The sequence below is a fragment of the Mastigoproctus giganteus genome, chromosome 6 (assembly GCF_048544385.1).
Source record: "Mastigoproctus giganteus isolate SK-2022 chromosome 6, ASM4854438v1, whole genome shotgun sequence".
Classification (NCBI taxonomy): domain Eukaryota; kingdom Metazoa; phylum Arthropoda; class Arachnida; order Uropygi; family Thelyphonidae; genus Mastigoproctus; species Mastigoproctus giganteus.
This window is the reverse complement of record NC_143580.1, coordinates 215,226,726-215,248,087: the sequence shown is the minus strand read 5'-3', so window position 1 is coordinate 215,248,087 and position 21,362 is coordinate 215,226,726. Positions and strand designations below refer to the sequence as shown.

Below are 21,362 nucleotides of genomic sequence, written 5' to 3'. Positions count from 1 at the left end.
TAGGAAAAAGCAGAATTGTCCATGATGTCAATGCACCGCATGGCAGTCATTTTCCCAGAAATGAGAAACGACGACCAGTGGTTCAAGCTGAAACGAAACACCCAGAGAATGATAGCACCTCCACCACAAATCAGAGTTGGGATTATCCACTCTGGTAAATAATGTTCGTAGGTATCGTCCGTACACTAATATTAATTCTTGTACCTCCCTGAACTCCTGATTGATAGTATTCGATGAGAGTTATCGGATATATGTTTGGGCCTAGAAATAACAATCCTCGAAATCTGTGACTGGAAAAACTGGAAAAATGCTACCTATTGCATGAAACAGGAAGTATTTGGGCTGTACTTTGAAGTGGATAAGCAACTGTCTTGACTCCAGAAAGGTATGCAACGTGTCAGTAATCGGAAATTCCAAAGTTTTTGAGATCTTTGCACCGCTTGTCTTTCCATTGTGGAGTGTGGTACGACCTTTTTTTAGAACACAAATTAACTTCAACTGCTCTTAAAACTTGATGGAGATAAGCAAATCCTTTATACTATATCTCAAAAGAGAGAGATTTTGAACTATTTGGACGGAGTTTCGCCCATAAGAAATTCGGTTTTAATCTACCAGATTAACAGCCAGAAAACAGCGATACAAAGCAACAAGAATCCAAATCAACTTATAATCTTCTACCTCATTTATAAGACTACTCAATCTCAAAGATCAAAGATCGAATAGCCTTAAAAGCAAAGAGATTCAAGTAGGAGCTTTGAAGATTGATGGGAGATGAAGTCTTCAAAAGAATGGATGACCGTTTCCTAACAGGGGAATTCGGAGATTCTAAAAGATTTGAGATTCTATCTCAAAAGAGTTAGGGACTCCACATTCTTATAATCTAATTTTCCAAGATGATTTCCTTTGAGGATATATATTATAAAGGAACAGGCTTTTAAAAAAATTGCATTTATTTGTGAAACTTAGACTACATATAAGCCATTCATTTAAAGCATTCCTAGTTAGATTTAGTCCTGTGCTTGACAGAGTGTATAACTCCAAGGTGCAGATGTACACTGAGTGACCACATCATTAAATACACCTACCTAGTAGCGAGTAGGTACTCTTTCAACCCTTGGAACAGCCTGAATTCATTATGGCACGGACTTAACAAGGTGCAAAAATAATCTGAGTGATGCTAGTACACTGAATCAGCTGTTACAAACTGAAAGCATTTTATTGATACAATATTTATGTAGTTGGTTGTAGATCTCCACTCCAAAGAGGGTGTTCCACTTCATCCACAGGTGCTCAATTGGACTGAGGTCTGGTGATTGGAGAGACCACAAGGTAAATTAACTCCCATGTACCTGGAACCAGTTCAGTACAATTCTGACCTTGGGAGATGGTGCATTATCGTGATTGAAAAATCCAATCACAAATGGAGAATCTGCAGCCATGAAGAGACAGGCCTCTTTGGAAACAATTTCAGATAACCTGTGGCATTCCAGTGTTACTCCACCGGAATAAAGGAGGCTAATATGCTTCACGAAAACACTTCGCACAATTACGCTTGCCATTGCCAGCCTCCGTTGTTGGCACCTAGCAGGATGGGTTCCATTACCATCAATAACGCGAATAATTCTTATGGGCCTTTTTCACAACGTGGCTTAGTTAGTCGGTTTCAGCATTGATAGCAAGGTTTCCCCCCCAGAAACTGGGGGTTTTCGTCCAGCAAACAGAAAATCGACCACAAAACAATTCGTTGTATTCGACAATTTGTTGCATGCAGTTCGGTGTACGAGACAATTTGGTGAATATGCATTTAGCTGTGTGTGATAATTTGGTAAAAGACAATTCGGTGAGTACAAAAAATTGGTGCATGCGCGAAATTTTGGTGTATTACGCAGAGATCAGAAAATAACAAAATCAATGAGGAGAAGAGGAAGGGAAAGGTAGAAACTTAGAAAAAAGAAAATGATTTTTTTAGTCATTTACTTTGTATAAATGGATTCACTCCGATCCTTCTCGTAGGCAGGTTGGAAAGTGATTCATATCGTAACACCTTTAATCTAGCTAAGATTATTTATTAATTTTTAAACATATCTACTCAGTTGAATCCTGTGCTTTTCCAGAAACATGAATTGGTTGAGCTTTGGGAAGCTAAAAGAAAATTACAGAAACCAGGTTAAAGGAACAAACCATCGTACCGTTCTTAGGAGCGTCGAGAATGACCACGTGCCCTGGTGAAAACGCCTCATTGAACCAGAGCGCTTTCCCATGTAGAATCGACTTCAATTCCAACCCTTACACAAGCTCCAGTAAAGAATCCATCCACGGTATTAGCTCTACCAAAGACCGAATCGTCGTAGCCACCAATTATCTTCAACCAAATTGTCAAAAACTCATTAATCCTGAACCCATTTATATACGTATATTAATCTCGAAGGACCATATCCTTCGTTCATTAGCTTATCATTACAGACATACCTTTACTTCTGGAGTCACTATATCCCATAACTTGAAGAACAGCCACGAAGCTGCAAACCAAAGGCAACATTTCTGAAGTATGAAGATCCGTGGATTTTCCACTTCTGCTGCAGCATCGAAATGTGGGCTTTGTGTGAAGAAAACTATCGCCTAAATCAATATGCGTGTGGAAAGTGGGAAGTTTAATATGAAAAGCACAATAGGGTGTGTGTGTGTGTGTTGTTCACAGAAAAAAGTTCTAAATATTTAATTTTATGGCCCTCTTGAAACGAATACAGAAACGGTTCTCTCTCTCTCTCTCTGTCTGTGTTTTTTTTTCTCTTGCTTTGTAATCTATTGTCCAGAAGTTTTTCTATTATCAGTCGGATTCGTTTCAAACATCATGCCACTCTGCACGATGTTTGCCAACGTCTTTGTTCTGCATTTTCTGTGAGCTTCGCCCTTTGTCATGCCCTACAAATGTTGCTAATAATCAAATCATTATGATGGATGACAACGTGTCGCTTTTCCCATTAACATATTCATTGGATTTGCATGTATAGTATGTAAACGATGTTAAAACTATTCATTTAAGATGTTTACCAACTAGTCGATTGACTATTCCAACAGACAACTGATTTTATTTTTAGAACAGGTTCAAAAGTCAGAAATGTGATGACTGTGGAACTTAAACACCGAAATTCCGCGTTTAAGTTCCACAAGCACTTGGAAGTCGCAAGGCGATATATCTGAAATGTACAGTGGATTTAAAAAAAACAATGAGTGCCATTATTGTCAGATGCCAGCTCGGTCACAATTAAAGCTAATGATAAACAGGTTTAACTCGGAAGAATTTGCGATCAACAACTTTTTTTAATAAATATAGAATGGATACATTGGTTGTACAGGAGCGTAAACCAGAATGCTTCATTTCCTCATCAGAGCAGATTGATTTTCATTACAAACACAGGTCCTCCAACACGATCGTTCCAGAAACCTTGTTAGAGATTTTCCACTGACTTAATATCTTGATGTAATCATTCTCCCTGCTCGTCCCTCGCCGTGCCAAGGTTTTTCGAGACAGAAGTCAACAAACTAATGAAAGAAATAAAGTTTCACCGATATAAGTCATCCCATTTAGTTGGAATCATTGAGCTGTTTCTGAACCTAGTCTTCATATTGGTCCTTGAGGTTGTCACAGACATTCTCTCAGATATGCCAGAAAAACTGTACTTGCTACCTGGGAGTCTAAAACGCTGATGGAACTGATATTCGGGTGACACTCAAGTCAAGTGGACCCAATTTCGGCGAAGTCCGGACGGTCTGTGACAGCCAAATCCTCTGCTTGCACCTTCACGATGGTGGGACTGTTAGTAATCCTGGGTATAACCTCCATGCACAAGCACATGGTGGGTGACCACCCAGGTGTGAACCAACGTAAGCAGGGGTCGAAGTGTGGGGGCCCACACCACATGGAGGAACGCCGCCCCTCTACGTTACCAGGCAGAACTAGGGGTAGATGACTCTCATCAACCGGTGAAATACCTCCACTTTGCTTATTGGAGGCTTGAAGTGGTGGAACCCATGTTTGGTCTCTAGAGCTAAGTTGTGGTCAACACTTCCCTACCTCTTCTATCATGCAGTATGACTGATGACTTTTGAGGTTATGATGAACGTCGTGGCGAGATCCAATATTCCTTACATTTCGAGGGTACAGCTCTAGAACGGTGTTCGCAGGCCGGCCGCTAGTTAGTACACCGGACTGAACCTATTGGTAACTCTCTAGGAGGCTTCCGGATCAGCTAGTGTATAATCTTGCTACCTCTACTCTGTAAGAAAGTGACTGGAGGGAGTCCGAGTAGTGTGTATGCGGGGAGCATTGTCAAGGCCACGTTATGTCAAGGATCTGGGTATATTCTTACCACGTGTACGCCATATCCAAAAATTTCATTACTTCATACAGCATGTCCCACCCACTTTTTCTTACTATTGAATACACCATGAATTGTCAAAATAATAGAGCAAGCTTATCTGCGAAACGATCTAAACCTCCCAAGGACTTCCTAATTAATTTCACAAATATACGTGGTCTCAATTCTAATCTCAACGATGTCCATTTCCACTTGCAGTCTGCCAAACACATGTACTTTTTCTGACAGAATCTCAGTTATCGCTTGATTCAACTACTGCTCATCTCAGATGACCAAATTATTCTCTGTATGATTCCTTTCGCCTCAAAGGTGATACTTGTGCATATGTCCATTCTGATATTCCCTGTCAGAGACTTAGCAATTTGGAATCTCCTCTCTTTGATCTTCTCTGGCTTAAAATCTCTCTACCTCATTGTGTAAAATTCATCTGTTGTCTCTACCATTCTCCCAACTATACTAATCACTTGGAGCTCCTTGACTTCCTCTCGTTGCAACTTGACTTTCTCCAGTCCAACTTTCCTAACAGTGAGGTAATTTTCCTTGGTGATTTTAATGTTCACATCTCCAGCTGGCTTCCGTTTTCTAGTCACACCGACCCAGCAGGTCGAGATGCTGAGGCTTTTGCAATTACTAATGACCTAGCACAGATTGTTCATTTACCTACAAGAATACCGGACAATCCTAATCATACAGCCAATACGCTTGATCTTTTTCTCACAAACAATACTTCTAAGTACACGGTCGAAATGAGAGGTCCTTTAGGCACTTCAGATCACAATTTGGTGATTGTCTCTTCTCCTATGGAACCTCTATCTCATGGCTATTCCCAACCACGTGTTGTTTGGCATTACAAGAATGCAAAATGGGATGACCTGCGAGACTTCTTTTCTTCTTTTCCTTGGTCGGATTACTGTTTCAAAACTTCTGATGTCAACGTTTGCTCAGATCGTGTCAGTGAAATTATTCTTGTAGGAAGAAAATCCTTTATCCCACACTCCACTTTAAAATCTCGTCCTTTATCTAAACCTTGGTTTTCCAATAAATGTGCTAAGGCTGTCCAAGAGAAGAATGTTGCATATCGTAAATGGCTTGTTTCTAATTCTTCAGTTTCATTTTCTGTCTACACCAAAGCTTGCAACAATTGTAAAGCAGTTATTAATCAATCCAAACCAGAGTTTGAACAGGCTAAGAGTAGAAAACTTGCTTCTTGCCCTAATGGTAGCCGAGCATTCTGGTCTCTTGCCAAAGCTATTGGCCGCAACTTTTGCCCATCTTTGCTCCCACCTCTGTCCAAACCAGATGGTTCTGTTGCCACTTCAGCCAAGGATGAAGCTGACCTGCTAGCATCCCATTTTTCTTCCAGCTCATGTATTAATGATCTTGATAAAACACCTCCCACCATTCCCAACACGCAACATTCCATGCCTCCTGTTGTCTTCCGTCAAAAGGATATCAGAAGGATTTTGATGAATCTTGATGCTAAGAAAGCTCCAGGTCCTGATGGTATTTCTCCACTTGTTCTCAAAACCTGTGCTCCTGAACTTACTCCTATTCTTTGCCGCCTTTTTTCACTTTCTTATTCCAAAGGTGTTTTTCTTTCTTCTTGGAAATTTGCTCACATCCAGCCAGTTCCTAAAAAGGGTGACAAATCCCTCCCATCCAATTATCGTCCCATTGCAATTACTTCTACTCTTTCTAAAGTAATGGAGAAATCAATTAACCACCAACTCTTAAACTACCTAGAAACCTTCCATCTCATCAAAGATCGCCAGTATGGATTCCGTCAGTGTCGATCCACTGGAGATATTCTGGATTATGTTACCCATTTATGGACTAATTCAATGGAAAGGTTCGGTGAAACACATGTAGTTGCTCTTGACATCTCAAAGGCCTTCGATCGTATTTGGCATAAAGGTCTTCTAAACAAGTTTCCATCTTATGGTTTGCCAATTGTTTTTAGTAATTGGTTATCCAGTTTTCTCTCTGATCGCTCACTGAGGGTGATGGTTGATGGCTCTCTGTCTTCTAACTTCTCCACTAATGCCAGTGTCCCACGAGGTTCAGTTCTTTCCCCCACTCTTTTCCTCTTGTATATCAATGACCGTCTTCCATTGACTGGAAATCCTATCCATAGTTTTGCCGATGACAGCACATTGCATTCAACTTTCCATTTTGAGAAACCTTGTCCTGCTCAATCAGCTGCAACTTCTCGAAAATCTGCTACCAATTCCTTAAATGCCGATCTTCAGGTAATTCTCCAGTGGGGCAAAGACAATTTAGTTGATTTCCACCCTTCTAAAACTCAGTCTTGTCTTATATCTCACCAAAAGGATTCTTCTGCTCCTATGCTTATCTTTAGTGACACTCCGATTTCTAGGCAAGATATATCTCTTTTGGGGATTACCCTGACTTCTAATCTCTCTTGGCACAAGCACATTACAAATATTGCTTCCTCTGCATCTAAAAAACTTGGTTTTCTCTTTCGCTCTCGGCGTTACGTTTCTTCCAAACAGCTGCTCACTCTGTATAAATCGCAAATCCGCCCTGCCATGGAATATTGTTCCCACATCTGGGGCGCTGCCCCCAAAACCTCTCTGAGGCTTCTTGATTCCATTCAGAAGAGGGCAGTTAGTTTAATTAATGATTTATCTCAAACAGAGTCTCTCCACTCGCTCTCTGATAGACGTACTGTTTCTGCTGCATGCCTCTTCTACAGATACTTCCATGGGCAAGTATCTGTAGAAGATACTTGCCCATGGAATTGGGCAAGTATCTTCTGAATTGGCTTCTATAATTCCCGCTCCCTCTTTCAAACAATTTGAACACGTGCCGCCACCAGCCAACATCCATTTACTGTCCAACTTCAAACCCACAGAACCAACTTTTCATCTTCCTCGTTTATTCATTCAACTGCCGTTTTCTGGAACAACCTTCCTTCATACGTATTTCCTGAAAATTACAATCTACAGAAGTTCAAGTCCAATGTCAACAAATATCTTCTTTCGTCTTCTCAACCTCCAACCCCAGCACGGTACCAAGTACTATAGGTTCTAATACCTCTGGTGTTTGGGGTGTTCACATAAAAAAAAAAAAAAAAAATCAGACGTTGCACGTCACACTAAAAATGTTAGAATTCGTTTGCAGTGATATCCAATGGGCTAGAATTTCACCTTATGAATTTCAGGGGAATTATAAGCATTATAGGAGTTGTTTGGTTGCTTCTGCTTAGTACCGAGGTGGTTAAGGAATTAAGTTTTCAGTGTACATTCAAAAAAAAATTGTGTACAGAAATACGAATTTCCGGAGAGGAGGTGGTCATGAAAGTTTCTCTTGCCCTCGTGGGTAGCACAGTTGGGGGGGAATGATGGTCCTTAATAAATATACATATGTGTTTACTCTTCTTTAATTTTATTTTGAATATTAATAATAATAATTCTTTATTAAATATTCCTTATTTATTCTGTTCCCTTATAACTATATAGACCTCTATTCCTTATACCCCCACCTACACATCTGACTTTGCTTCACAGGAGAATTCGTGGGAACTTCTCAATTAATTATAATTCCCTTCGGAAAGGCTGAGTGTTCAGGAATAACAAACTCACAAATTAATAAACAACAAAGTTTATTTACATATATATACATATATATACAACATAATATACAATCGAATAAAAAAACATGTAATACGCATACAAAGTTAAATCAAGGATACCTTGCATAAATTATTCTTATATTAACAATCAATATGCTACTTTCATCATTATACTCTGTGTTCTCACCAATCTGTTACAATATACTGAAGACCAATCTTAACTTTCCTAAAGTCTCTATTTGTTACCTAACAATAACCTTTTTTAATTAATTAAACTCTGTTAGTATATATAATTTACTTCAGAGATAATTTATCTATCATTTTACTTTTAGTGCTACCCCTTTTTTTTAAGTACTATACTGTTTCTCTAACAGTCCTTCTTGTTAACTTACAGTACTTAATACATCTCTCACCTACTACTATCTTTTTTCTTTCCTTTCCGGGGAGGTTTCAACCTTCCATTTTTGGCTCTCTGAGGATCTCCTTCATCTGATCAACCTGAATCTGCTACAGATAATTTTCAGGAACTCTTGGCTGCATGGGACTGGCGTCCTTTCTCCACCTTATTCAGGCTACCTTCCATTCGCTGCTTCCTTCCTACTCATCGAGCTACTAATTTTTCGGCTTCGCTCCTTCCCTCTCCACCTTATTAAAACTTATTCACAAAAAGAAAACTCACAGGGCATCTCACACTAACTCCTTCTCTACTCCACTTTTTACAACTCATCCACAAGGAGATAGCTCATAGGATGCCACCCTCGCTACTCCGCTCCACCTATTAAGAACTTCTTATTAAATTAAGAAATATTTCACAGCGCTCGTTGCATTCGGGCCACTACCCTTGCCTTTCTTCCGATGTGGATTAGACTATAGCATACGGCCACTGCTCTTGCCTTCCAATGACGGACAGGCTTATTCTCCTTACACTCCATAATTTCTAACACCACAAAAAACTCAACTGTCAACTGCTACCAACTCATATTTTCTACCACAACCAAACACTCAACTGTCCATGTTACTAACTCATTTTTACTTACACCGACGAAAAAACTCACCTGTCCGTCCTAACTGATTTCCATAAACACCCACATAAACTCAACTCGGGGTTCTGTCTTACTCCCCCTGTTCACTCACTTTTTTCATCTAAATGACGTAGCGCCCCTATGTGTCAGGCCCACCCTTGTTCTGAGTCTTAACCAATCTTTCTCATTTTATCAACTTTCCCTCTGTCCCTATTTGCTCGTTTTATTTTCTCAAGCTGTCTCCTTGTTGCTCGATCTAACTTCTTATTTTAAGAAATTTGTAAAATTTCTCAGGCTGTCTGTACCTTTGAAGTCAGCCGCTTATAGTTATACTTTAGCAGACTTATTTCATACGATCTACAAAACTTGCCATCACCGACAGCCAGACGCCAGTCTTAACTTTAATTCCAGCATTTGTCCCGTATTTACTTCCTGTCTCTTCTCCAGATGTCACCGATCAAAGAAATGTCCCGACAGTACCATGATCCACCGCACCATTGTTTTCCAGAGTTAACACCTATTACTAACAGCAGTTGCTACTCGTTTCCATTGTTTCTGTGTGCTGGGAGTCGAAGTGTACCCGGGTTGCTAATAGCCTTTCAGCTTACCGCTCCCTTTCTATAAACGTTGTCTAATTTAATCCCTTGCAAGTGACCTTAGTAATATTCTTGACTTGTAGGGTTTAGCTGCCCCATAGTGCTATATTATAAGTTTTACTTTAAATTAATCTCAGTTTTCTATAAAATATTATACATTTTACATCTTACATGGTATAATCACCTTCCTCCCCACACCAGGGTGGAAAAGACCTGAGTTCGAATCTCTAGGACGTTTTATAGAGTTTTTCAAACCGTAGCTGAGTTAGTTGATCTCTGGGGAGGGTGTCATGGTTTTCTTCCGAAACTCTTGTTTTTTCGTCCAGAAAACAGCAAATCGGTCACAGAACACGCGCAATTTTCAGACATATTATATATGACGCAATATGGACTAAGCTGCTGATGATGGCTTAAAACCCTACAACAGCCAACTACAATCTAAAAGTTTCGATCAGTTAGAACCTAGGTCGTTTCCGCAAGGGTGATAGAGCAACAATTTGTCAACAGGGTATGTATTAAAGTGGATACTCGCTTCTATGGATTATCTGAACAATGCTGGACAAAGCACCATCGTCAAAAACCGGTCCTGGTTAATTGCATGCTAAGTTTTCAGAATTTTAAATAAAAAATGAAACCTAGAGAGACAATTATAGAGAAGATACGAGCCCTTCTCTAAGTGCTTAATTTTTCACATTGGGATTCAAATAGCAGAGAGAGAGAGAGTAGTATGCTTTAAGGTCAATTATGAATGAAAGTGGAAACTAGCATATCGACTCCTTTCTCGCAATGGATCTGAGACGGCTCGCAATATTCTCTAAGTCAGTTTTAGGACAGTTACATTACAGCATTGTCACAGCTAGATGGTTGATAATGGAGCTAAGATGTTTCATCTGTGCTTTGTGTTTACGGCTTGTTTGTGGAATCAAAGGTAGGACTCAGTTCACTGAATCTTAATTCTTAAAATTCTTAGAAAATCCTTTATCACCTCCCCATTCCTAGCTACACTCTTATTAGCATAAACAACCAAAGAGGGTAATAACACACGATAGTCGTTAGGTGTGTAGAAGCATGCAGTTACTAGCCTGTTTTCATGTTTCTGGATGAAAAACTGGGTGAGCATTGGTTGTAGTGGATCTTATACAAAAAACCAAGATTATACATCATCAATCATACCCAGTCATTTGTTCGTCCCCTTCAATAATTTGCCTAATACTTCTTAAAATTATTCAAACTATCCACTTCCACAACACCAGATGGAACTTTGTTCCAATGATCAATTACTGTCTGGTTGAAAGCAAATTTCGCATATCATCCTACAACCATCCATTTTCAATTTAAAGTTATTAAAATTATCCCACAGTTAAAAAAAAACTATATGCAGAACACTAGCTAGATCCCACGAAATGTCTTTTAAGAAGTTCCTCCAAACATTAACAAGTCTGAACTGAGATCATTGCAAAATATCAACAATCGGTTATTCCCCTAAACTATCAGGAAAGTTAATGCCTGTAAGGGTTGACGTTTTGAGACAATTGAAATCTAAGCCACAGTTTTGGTAGTACAGTTTTGGAGCTTGCTGACTTCGCCTTCACAGATTCTTTGCTCTTTGATCACGACTTAAGAAAAGTGTCTCGCATCTCCAGCAGTATTTTGAGCAACGTAACACTGTTACTTCCTTATTTAAGAAGAACACACAAACGAATGACGATGGAATGATTGCGTCTTATAAAATTGCATAAACCGTTGCAAAAACTGGTAGTGCTCATATAGTCGCTGAGACTGTTATACGACCAGCATTAGAGACTGTAATTTCAAGGATTTTGATGCATCAAAATCCTTCCAGTATTTTAAAAGAATTGCCATTGAGCAACGATTCAATTCGAAGACGAATCGATGAGATGTCAGTTGACATTGAAGAGCAGCTAATTGACAAACTAAAAACGAGAAATCTTTCTATTCAGATTGATGAATCCACAGTTATTGACAACAAGGCCCTTATTGGAAAATTTGGTATCCTACCTCCATGGTACCTGATGATACTACCTCCATTGTAGTACCATCAGGTCTTGCAATACACTGCATTGTATTGAGGTAAAGTAAAATATTTTCTTAATTTTAACGTACATCCTTGTTACATTTTTACTTGTATAATGTTTAATGTTTTTTTCCAAATAGATAATAAAACCCTGCCATGCTGGGAGTATTCTCAGGACATGCAGGACAATTATTACTCGGCGTTTCTGGCTGACACTATAAAGCATGTGCTCAAGTTAAAGGAGGTCGTGATAGTGTATTCAGAATCCTTTGGTAAGATGTACAAGGTTATCTTTAGTTATAATATCAGAGTTTGTTTATTTTTTTACAGTTTTCCACTGGAAATATAATTTCCTTTAAATGCCTTAAGTCTAAGACTTGATTTACAGGAAATCATCACCTTGAAGAGATGATGACCACGTTGAATTTCAATGGAGTACGGGTAATGACCTTCAAAGACGAATATGTCAAAATGGTTGAAAACGAATTGCCAAATAACTTTCACTATGGACGAAAATTGAACGTTGCTCACGTCTTTTATTTCAGCAACTGTCTTCGAGAAGGCATGGAATTATCTCGAAAGGTAAATAACTTTAAAGAATGTTTTAAATTTAGGTAGCTGTCACACGACTTTGAAGATCCTTGGATGAAAGTGTTTGTAGAAACTCTTAAGAAAGTTAAGAAATTATTAACATTTTTATTGCGCTAAATTATTCAAAACAAAAATGGTATCGATCGTTGCGAAGATGGATTGAGTCGTGGGACATCTAACCATTGAGCAATCCAAAGGGTAATATTTGATTCTCTTTTCAGCACTTATCGTGGCAAAACGACCTAGTTCGCTGGGTGATCTTCCTACCAGAGCTTCCTGAACGCCCCGAAATGATTCCATATGAGCCTGCTGCCTTTTATGGTTGTGACCTTCATTTGCACGTTGCATCAAGAAATTCTTCATCGGTAAGCAATCTACAGTTCTTTACTTCTGAACTTGAAGTGTTTCCATTGGCGTGGAAATAGAACAAAAAACAATTATCAAAATTAATTCAAAAATACTAATTTACAACCAATTTTCGCCTTCACAGTTTTCGCTTTTGGAAATCTCTGGTAAGAAGAGAGGAAGTCGTTGTTTTATGGAAGTGTCTCAGCCTTTGTCTTGGAGTTCAGTGGACGGTGTGTTCAGTTCACGTGAAAACTTCTTGCATGACATTAACTACTTTCAAGATATGAAAGGTGTTAAATTCATTGCTGCCTGGAGACCTGTAAGTATTTTGTTTCATTTGTTTCATTCGAGTCATTTGAATTAAGAGATCTCATTTACTTTCAGAAGCATCCAATGCGTTTGTTTTCTTGTAGAATCACCCATTTCTTATTCTAAAAGAAAACGAAATCGGTAAGATGGAGCCTGTTGGTGGAGCTGATTATCAATTAATGAATACCATTTCTCAGAAGCTTAATTTTGTGTAAGTTTAATGAGGAAATTTCTAAAGAAATACAACTAAAAAGAAAAATGAATTTTTCGCTAAAAAAATAAGATAACCCGGGATGAATTTCATCATCAACTTTTTCCTTTTATTAATATCGTTCCCCAGCTATGAAGTACGTACTCCAGATGACAACGAATTTGGAAGAAAATTGCCAAATGGAAGATGGACAGGAACTATGCGAATGGTTTTGGAAAATGTAAGTCTGTTTTCATGTTTATTCGCTATTTTTAAAATCGCTTGAAGACAGCAAATTTAAATTCGTAGAATTCCCCAATATCTCTCTCTCTGCCAACGTGGCATTCATACTTTTCCACTCTTTTTATTCCAGGAGGCTGAGTTTGGATTGTCTTTGGTAATGAATCCTTCACGAACATCTGCTACTGACTTCACCAAGCCGTACAGGATGCTGGGAGCCACATATGTGACACGAGCTCCAAGTGAGAAACCCAAGACTTTTATTCTGTTTCGGCCATTTTCCAAAATGGTAAACATAAAATATGCAATAAGTTTCTGAAGACTATTTAAATACAGGTTTTAAATAAGCTCAATATTTTTCAAATATTCAGGTTCGCTTCGAATGGCAAATAACGTACACTACATTTAATGCATGGTCTTTTCAGAGAAACATGGTCTTTCTATTTCTGATTGTCATTTCTTGATGACATGGGAGTAAAGTTGCAATTTCGTAGGGTATTTGAGTTCTTTTGTGTTGTTACAAAAGAACTTTAAAAAGAGCACCATGCATTATTGATATATGGCTGAAATACAGTATCATAAACCACATTTATGCACACTCAATGTTTAGAATGAACACTGCATTATGTATTATGCCAATGTCTGATGTTAACTCCTCCATAACAAGAGTTAATATCATGCATTTATTTGAAAGGTTATTATACGAACGCGCACACACGCACAAATAGTGCAATCGCAAAAGTCCACTGTCCATTTCGGAAAAGGAAAAGCATCTAAAACATTGGGATCTTCAATGCCATCGATGACCTCGAAAGTCATCGATGGCAATCATCCACTGTCCATTTCGGAAAAGGAAAAGGATCTTCAATGCAATTGATGACCTCGAAAGGGACAGTTACAATATTCAACCAAAAGGCAGCAAAGAGCAGAATTGCCAATATTAAATACAAGAATCCTTGAAATTCCTGCGTAAAGCTTTGATATGCAGCAAACGTCAAAGCTAATTGTGACCAACTTACGATGATTCATTTTAACAACATAAATACTGATCTAGAAAATACTTCTGGAGGTTGTACATTTATACATTCTTTCTTCTTGCAGATGTGGATAGCTATTATTGTAGCGTTGGTATGTGGAGCTATCATTTTCTATGGAATAGGAACTTTTGCAGCTCGAATGCTTCGGTTCTCTCAACCTTCTGGCACCAATGTCCTTTGGCATTTATTTGCATCTCTCCTCACCCAAGGTAGGTGAAATTAAATGCCTCTTACCCTTAACCCATTTTGAATAAATGTGAACTTATCAACCGTTAATATCTCACGATGTCATATAATGAAACGTTACTCAATAAGCAATTTCTTTATCTACTTTTTCTGCCAGGAGTTAATTCCGGACTGCCATCAACAATGTCCTGCCAGATGACGGACACCGTGTGGTTCTTGTGCAACATGGTATTCATTATAAGTTACAGCGGCACACTAATGTCTTTCATGGTAATGCCAGAACTGGAGAAACCTATAGAAACAGTCGAAGAACTCTACGTGGCCGTGGCCGAAGGAAGGTACACCTGTGGTACATTGAAAGGATCGTCAACATTGATGGCCTTTGTCGTAAGACACTTCCATTTGTGAAATAGTGTTCGTTATCTGTCTTTGCAATTCCTTTGTTAAACGATAAGAATTAAATTTCTTTTCTAATAAAATCATAATCTTTTAGGTCTCTAACATTCCTAATATGCGCATGATTGGAGAAGAAATGCAAAAGCCCAAAAACCTTGTGAATTCAGAAAATGAAGGCTTACAGGTGTGCCTAGAGAGGAACCATGCTCATGTTAGTCTTCGACTCACTTTGCAGAGTAGTGCCTATCAGCGAGACCCAACTGAGTTCTTTGTCTCCAAAAGTGACTTCTATAGTCTTAGTATGGGAATAGCGCTCAAGAAAAAAAGTCCATTCAAGAAACCTTTTGACAAATTGTAAGTCAAACTTTAATATGGTGACAAACTCGTACAATTATTGCTTGATGTAGTTCATTACTGAGTTTACAGAAGTATAAAGTACCAAATCTTCAGGCTGGAAGAAACTTCATTCTCTAACTAAAGTACAGTATCTTTTATGTTGTAAATCTTATATGTGCTTTTAGAAATGACAGGGACTGCAGTCTTTTGGGAAGAAATCGTGTAACCCTCGCTTGAGACTGGCTACTTCAGCTGAGGAGTACAAAAAAAGCCCATAAAAGTCCCGAGACCGAGTAATTCGGCCACGCTGTGAGAAAAGTTGATAAGAGTTTTTTCCGTCTATGTTGGGCTGCGTATGGGAATACCATACGAATTAGCACACTGTGGTCGAACTATTTGAAGCGCAAAAAATCCCACATTATCAACAAACCACTAAATTAAAATGGCTGTGTTCTGTGTCTAATTGAGGAAGAGATTCAAAATATGAAATATAGAGAATAGCTCTGGAATATATTACTTCGGAATATGAGAGATGTATTAATATCCTCCCATCATAGATTAGAGGCAAAATGGATGATTAATTTGGTGACAGAAATATGAGACCGTCTATGTTTGGAATAATGAAAAATGTCGTTGTCATTGGTTACTTGCACAGTTGGTAGAACCACCATGGGAGTGGAGTTTTTCACAACGTGGCTGAGTTAATCTGTCTCGGGCGAGGGTTGCATGGCTTTTTCTCCAGGAAACTTGGGTTTTTTTTTTAAATGGAGAAGAGTACAGGATATTAATCATAGGACAGTGGTTAGTAAATAAAGTAAATAGTATTTAAATGAAATTTTTCTATAGATGCTAACTTGCTCGTAATCTTTATCATATTCCTATGATTTACAGGATTGCCAGAACGTCAGAAGCTGGTCTGATGAACAAATGGTTGGTGGATGTTATGGACGAGCTGGAAAGAGCGTCAGCAAAGCGGATTGATTCAACAGATGGGAAAAGAGTTCTTGAGTTAGAAGATGTACAGAGTGCCTTTTATCTTCTGGCGACTGGGTATGTTGTTTCGTGTCTAGGGTTGTTGGTAGAATTTGCAGTGAACAGAAAGTGTAAATGAAACCTGACGTTTAAAATGAAGAATGCTCTTCGTGTTCATGGTAATTTCCAACAGCAATCCCAACGCTGTTGTTATGAAATTCTTAGTATTCATAGAAACCACTTCAATTAAGATCTTCCCATTATGTACCAATTATTTAATTCATTGATCTTGAATTTAAATTGGAATTTTTTAAAACTGCACATCCTTTTCTGAAGTCTTCAAATAAAAATTGTTCAGAAGTACAAATTTTGGGTTTCATTAATTTCAGAATGAAGGAAAATTAAAATAAGGATTTGATACGAATCATATTTTTAATTATTCATAATTTCATTTCTATAACACTTCATTTATGACAAAATTCTTAGACTATAATTGGATGGTGGGCTAAAGAACTTTGGGCCTTAATAATACAGTAAATTTATGCCAATTAATTACATTATTATGTAATAATTAGCTAATTGCTAATTATTTAATTAAGCGTCCAATAACTCCATATAATCACTGTTTCGATTTTGAAGTTTAATTAAGTTTCAAAGTGCAAAACTAATTTTTCCAAGATGAGCGTGCATGTCTGTAATGCCACACAGACGTACATGTATTTTCCATAAATCGACTCCATCTATTCTGGTGATGTTCATGGGACCGGTGTTTAATCCTCTCAAGCATCAAGACAAGTATTGAGATAAGGTATCCAGTGACCAATAAGTAGAAAGGACTTTGCAGTTTAGAAATGGTGAGAGCTGTATTTTCCTCTTCTTTAAGGTCTAGATAAATCTTTATTTCCTTTCTGGTAAATATATCTTTAAGCCACTTGCTGGTCACACCGGACTCTACCAGTCTGGTTATTCTAATAGAATAAACAAGAAACGCTTCAATTAGATAATGGAGCGAACGACAAGTTCAACTGTAAAAAGAAATTAGATTGTATATACACTCATTGGCCAAAATTTAGAAACGTTTATTCAATATCTAGTTGGATCACCTTTTGCCAGAACTACGGCCAATACACGTCGTAGTTTGGGAATTCCAGCTCCAACTCCAGATTTCACCATTCTTCGATCAGGATATTTGCTAGCTGCAGTACTGTGGTTGGTAGAGAACTGCAAAGTAGAACTGCCCTTTCCAAAATGTCCCAGACATTCTCAACTGAATTCAAATCTGGAGAATTGGACGGTGATGTCAATCAGATGTAATTTTTGCGCGGTGGTTAGTTGCGTTGTCGTCTTAAAAGAATCCATCGCAATCCTGGTAAAATTGAACCATTGCAGAGTATGGTTGGTCCGATACGACAGAAATATATTCATTGGGGTAGTATGAACGGTATGAGCGGACTCTCCAAACCAACAGAACATGCCCCAGACCATGATACCACCTCCAAGCTCTTGAGTGGTGGACAGGGGACGGTCTGGATGCGTGGCATCGTGGAGTTCGTGCCACACTTTCACTGTACCATTGGCCCAAAATGTCTAAATCGAGTTGCTGCTGTCTTGATTTTGGAGTATTGACTTCCCCAGAAAAGCGTACAGTATTTATGTGATTCCAAGGAACTTGTGATTATACCACGTAACAACTTCCATTTCCTAAAAGAAGTTTAATTATCTGTTTAGGCCAATTGTAAAACGTTTCTATTTTTATAGCCAGTGAGTGTAACTATACAATAATGCTTACATTTTACTGATACTTTTCCCCAATGGATTTCCTTTCGTCGTAAGCGCTGAATGGTACAGAGAGTAGAACTGATCCTTTGGCATATAAAACAATTTGGGATCGATTTCATACGTTTCTGCTTCCAGATCTGTGTATGCAAATATCAATGCAAGGTCTTCTTTCAGCAACTGTTTTACTCCTGTTTGAGCGTCTGGAAAAAGGAATCTTTTTGGATCCTTGTTCATAGCATCCTCGTAAGTTTTGTACACTCCAGTGCCTCCATCCTGAAAAATTAAGCAACTATTTATTAATACAGATTTTAAATCCACATGAGACACTTTAAGAAAACGTGTATTCGTATTTCACTCTCTAATGTACTCCAATGCCATAAGAAGAACTTAGGCTTTTCTTAACCCATATCCATTTCTCCTTCAATGAATACAAAAAAAAAGTTATCAGAACATAATGTACAATGTGCCATACAGTTATTACAAACACCTACCGGCAATGGTCCCCAAAAAGGTATTCCTACAAAGAATTCTCCCTCAGCGACCAGCTGTTCTAATTCATAGATTGTCTGTATTGGTGTTTCCAGTTGTGGGACCATCGTAAATGACATCAGGGTGCTACTGTACCCTGTTATTAACACCACAGTTCCCATTAACCACAGTCCTTCAGCTAATATGCAAGAGCATGCAGAAGGCAAACTGGATCTGACTTCTATTTAAATAAATAGTAACAACCGCCATTATTAAGTATATTTTAATAAGCCCTAATTTTATTAGCGCAAAATATTTAACATTAGAATATTGAAAATAGTACTGGGGTTATAACCAAAACGCTTATAGTCAAGAGAAGTAAGTCCACCTTCAGCCATAATTATAATGTTTACACATCTGAATCTCAAGTCATTTGAATTTTAGAATTTAAAGAAAATAATATTAATCTGAAACCATCTTTAGAATTTGAGAATATCTTTAGACTGTCCATTACAACTCAATGCAATAAATGTGGCAATATTTTTCGTACCTTTGCCTGTCAAAGTGGCAAACAAGTACCAATAAACAGAACTTGGGTTGGGCGGTTTGTTATTCAGGATTCTTGAAGCGAACCATCCCATTATGGTAAAAGTGCATCCACCAATTGCTAACGATGCTAAAATTAGATACCATATCTGAAAATATTAATAATATTATTAATAATTGTTAAAACAGCTCAATATTTTAATATTTTAATTATGGCTGCATAGAGATTTCTTTTAAGATCTATTGGTAAGTCACCTGAGGTTGAAATGGTTTAAGAAGAATAAACTTTACTGGTAGTTCTCTTGGAGCACGAGTCATAAAAGTAACAGTTTGAATGTGGTAGAATTGTGAGAACTCCACTTCAACCCAGTAAGTGTACAACAACTGAGGTCCAAGTCCAACGTCCACTTTCTGAAATATAGTTAGGATAAAAATATTACTTCAATATTAAATTCAATATTATTTGAAATTAGACTCAATGAATAATTAATAGATGTATTTAATAATCTGGAGCTGTCTGACCTTATTGAGAACAAGTCCCATCACTCCAGTCCAGTTTCCATTTGGCAGCTTTTTCCCTAATTCACGTTCCTCCGATTCCATCGTCTTGAACCTGCAAAAGGATACAACGTACAGTATTTGATCACTCATATTCATAATGAATTCAAGAAATATTTGAGACAGAACTTACTTAAAATTCATCTCCTGAGATAGAAGACGAATTAGTTTGTTTTCCAAGTATCCTCCCTCGGACTGATCGTATTTGAAAAATGGATTCCTCTAGGAACAGTGAAATAATCTGTTTATTTAATGCCAAACTTCAATTAAGTCTAGATCAATGGACAGTAAAATTTTATTTACATTTTACCCTACGAATAGTATGTTTAATTTTCTTGAACTTTTAAAAGTTCTGGTTTTGCCTTACCATTAATTATCAATAAAGAAATGTAAGAACTAAGATTGAGGATTTAGGAATCGCTTTTAGCTCGAAGAGCTACTTATAACGAATCCCTTAATTAATATCTCTGATTTCCAGGCAAATTGTTTAAAATATTTCTTTCCATTTAATGTAATAATTATTAGTTTGTGAATGTCCCAGAATTTACAAATTAAAAATATCAATAATTGAAAATTCAAATATCGATAATTACAAATTCAGAAAATCGATCATTTCCAAATAGCGTTTCATATATTAAACGATAATATGCCACATCACCATTGATTATTGAGCCATCACACTGATGATACTAATACCAATAATTGGAAATTAGATATTTTAACAACTCAAGAATGATTTGATACGTTTAAACATAAAATTACAACCAGATGTGAATATCTCAGATCTCTTTAGTATACACAAAAAAGTTTCTGGTCTCTAGGTGGCACGGTCCTGGAACCACGCGGCTGACAAACATGCAACGGGGCTCTTCTCCACTGCAGGATGGAAGCATCCTCAACGATTCATGTTGAGGGAAATGGATCATAATCTGCCACGCTGGTCCAATGTGGGTTGGCAGATCAACCGTATTTAGCAGTCAGGGGCTTGAGCCCCGGTCTACTCAAAGAGCGTGTGCTACTGCATTCCCGCTCTTGGTCAAGATTAATTAGAATTAATCCTTTACTCAGCGCTTTACTGATCATTTATCCTCAAATTAATCCTTAATTATGAAATTGTTTCTAAATCTCAAAATCCTTCCTTATTCCTAAATCTTTAATTTATTCCCTTACCCTAAAATAAATCTGTTCTCTTCACTATTTTTTATATTAACCTGCTGAATTCATTTAAATCTTTAAATTTAATAACGCCTTTCATGTGAACATCTTATTAAAAGGGATTTGTATTATTTTTCAGCCTTACCGGTAGCACTCCAAATACTAGCTCTAAACCATTCAGATTTAACGTTGGCAGAATGGGTTCGATGCGGGCTGGTGGGAGTGTAAGCATAGATCTGGAGTTTGGGTCATACGGAAGCAATTTAAGGGAACATTTTGAGCCTTCCAGATTCCCTTTGGAGATGTAGATGGAGGACCTGTTAGCCATCTGCAAAACACATTTCAATCACAACTTTAAATGATTTCAGAGAGTTATAAAGAATTCTAAAAACACAAAGCATAGACATTGTCTATTTAAAGAGTCTGGATAATCTGAACAGCCAACTGTTTTGTATTCTGTCTGACAAAGCAGCTGCCCTACTTGAAGAGCTGTAATTGTACCACAGTTATATTAATCGAGGTCTTGATTCAGTTGAATTTTAATCATTAGAAATGAATAATAATATTGAAAACAGAATACTCACGTCACCCAGCCTGGTCACACATAGATTAATTGAACAACCG

At 37.8% G+C, this 21,362-nt stretch overlaps 1 protein-coding gene across 1 annotated transcript; it reads left to right on the top strand.

Annotated features, from left to right (window-relative positions):
- The first annotated feature begins 60 nt into the window (after positions 1–60).
- On the top strand, positions 61–17,997 carry LOC150084951 (putative glutamate receptor). Its single transcript, XM_090376407.1, has 13 exons — positions 61–154; positions 11,768–11,899; positions 12,016–12,209; positions 12,440–12,583; positions 12,709–12,885; positions 12,980–13,086; positions 13,216–13,306; positions 13,439–13,594; positions 14,407–14,551; positions 14,686–14,915; positions 15,022–15,278; positions 16,152–16,310; positions 17,991–17,997. The coding sequence occupies exons 1-13, from the start codon at positions 61–63 to the stop codon at positions 17,995–17,997; spliced, it is 1,893 nt and encodes a 630-aa protein (XP_090232533.1).
- Positions 17,998–21,362: the final 3,365 nt, after the last annotated feature.

What these genes read in the sequence shown, in the direction of transcription:
- LOC150084951 (XM_090376407.1), top strand. Translation starts at nt 61, where the DNA reads ATGAGAAACGACGACCAGTGGTTCAAGCTGAAACGAAACACCCAGAGA. An exon ending in CAACATTGATGGCCTTTGTC is followed by an intron (nt 14,916 to 15,021) that starts GTAAGACACTTC and finishes ATAATCTTTTAG; the next exon opens with GTCTCTAACATTCCTAATAT. An exon ending in AAGAAACCTTTTGACAAATT is followed by an intron (nt 15,279 to 16,151) that starts GTAAGTCAAACT and finishes TATGATTTACAG; the next exon opens with GATTGCCAGAACGTCAGAAG.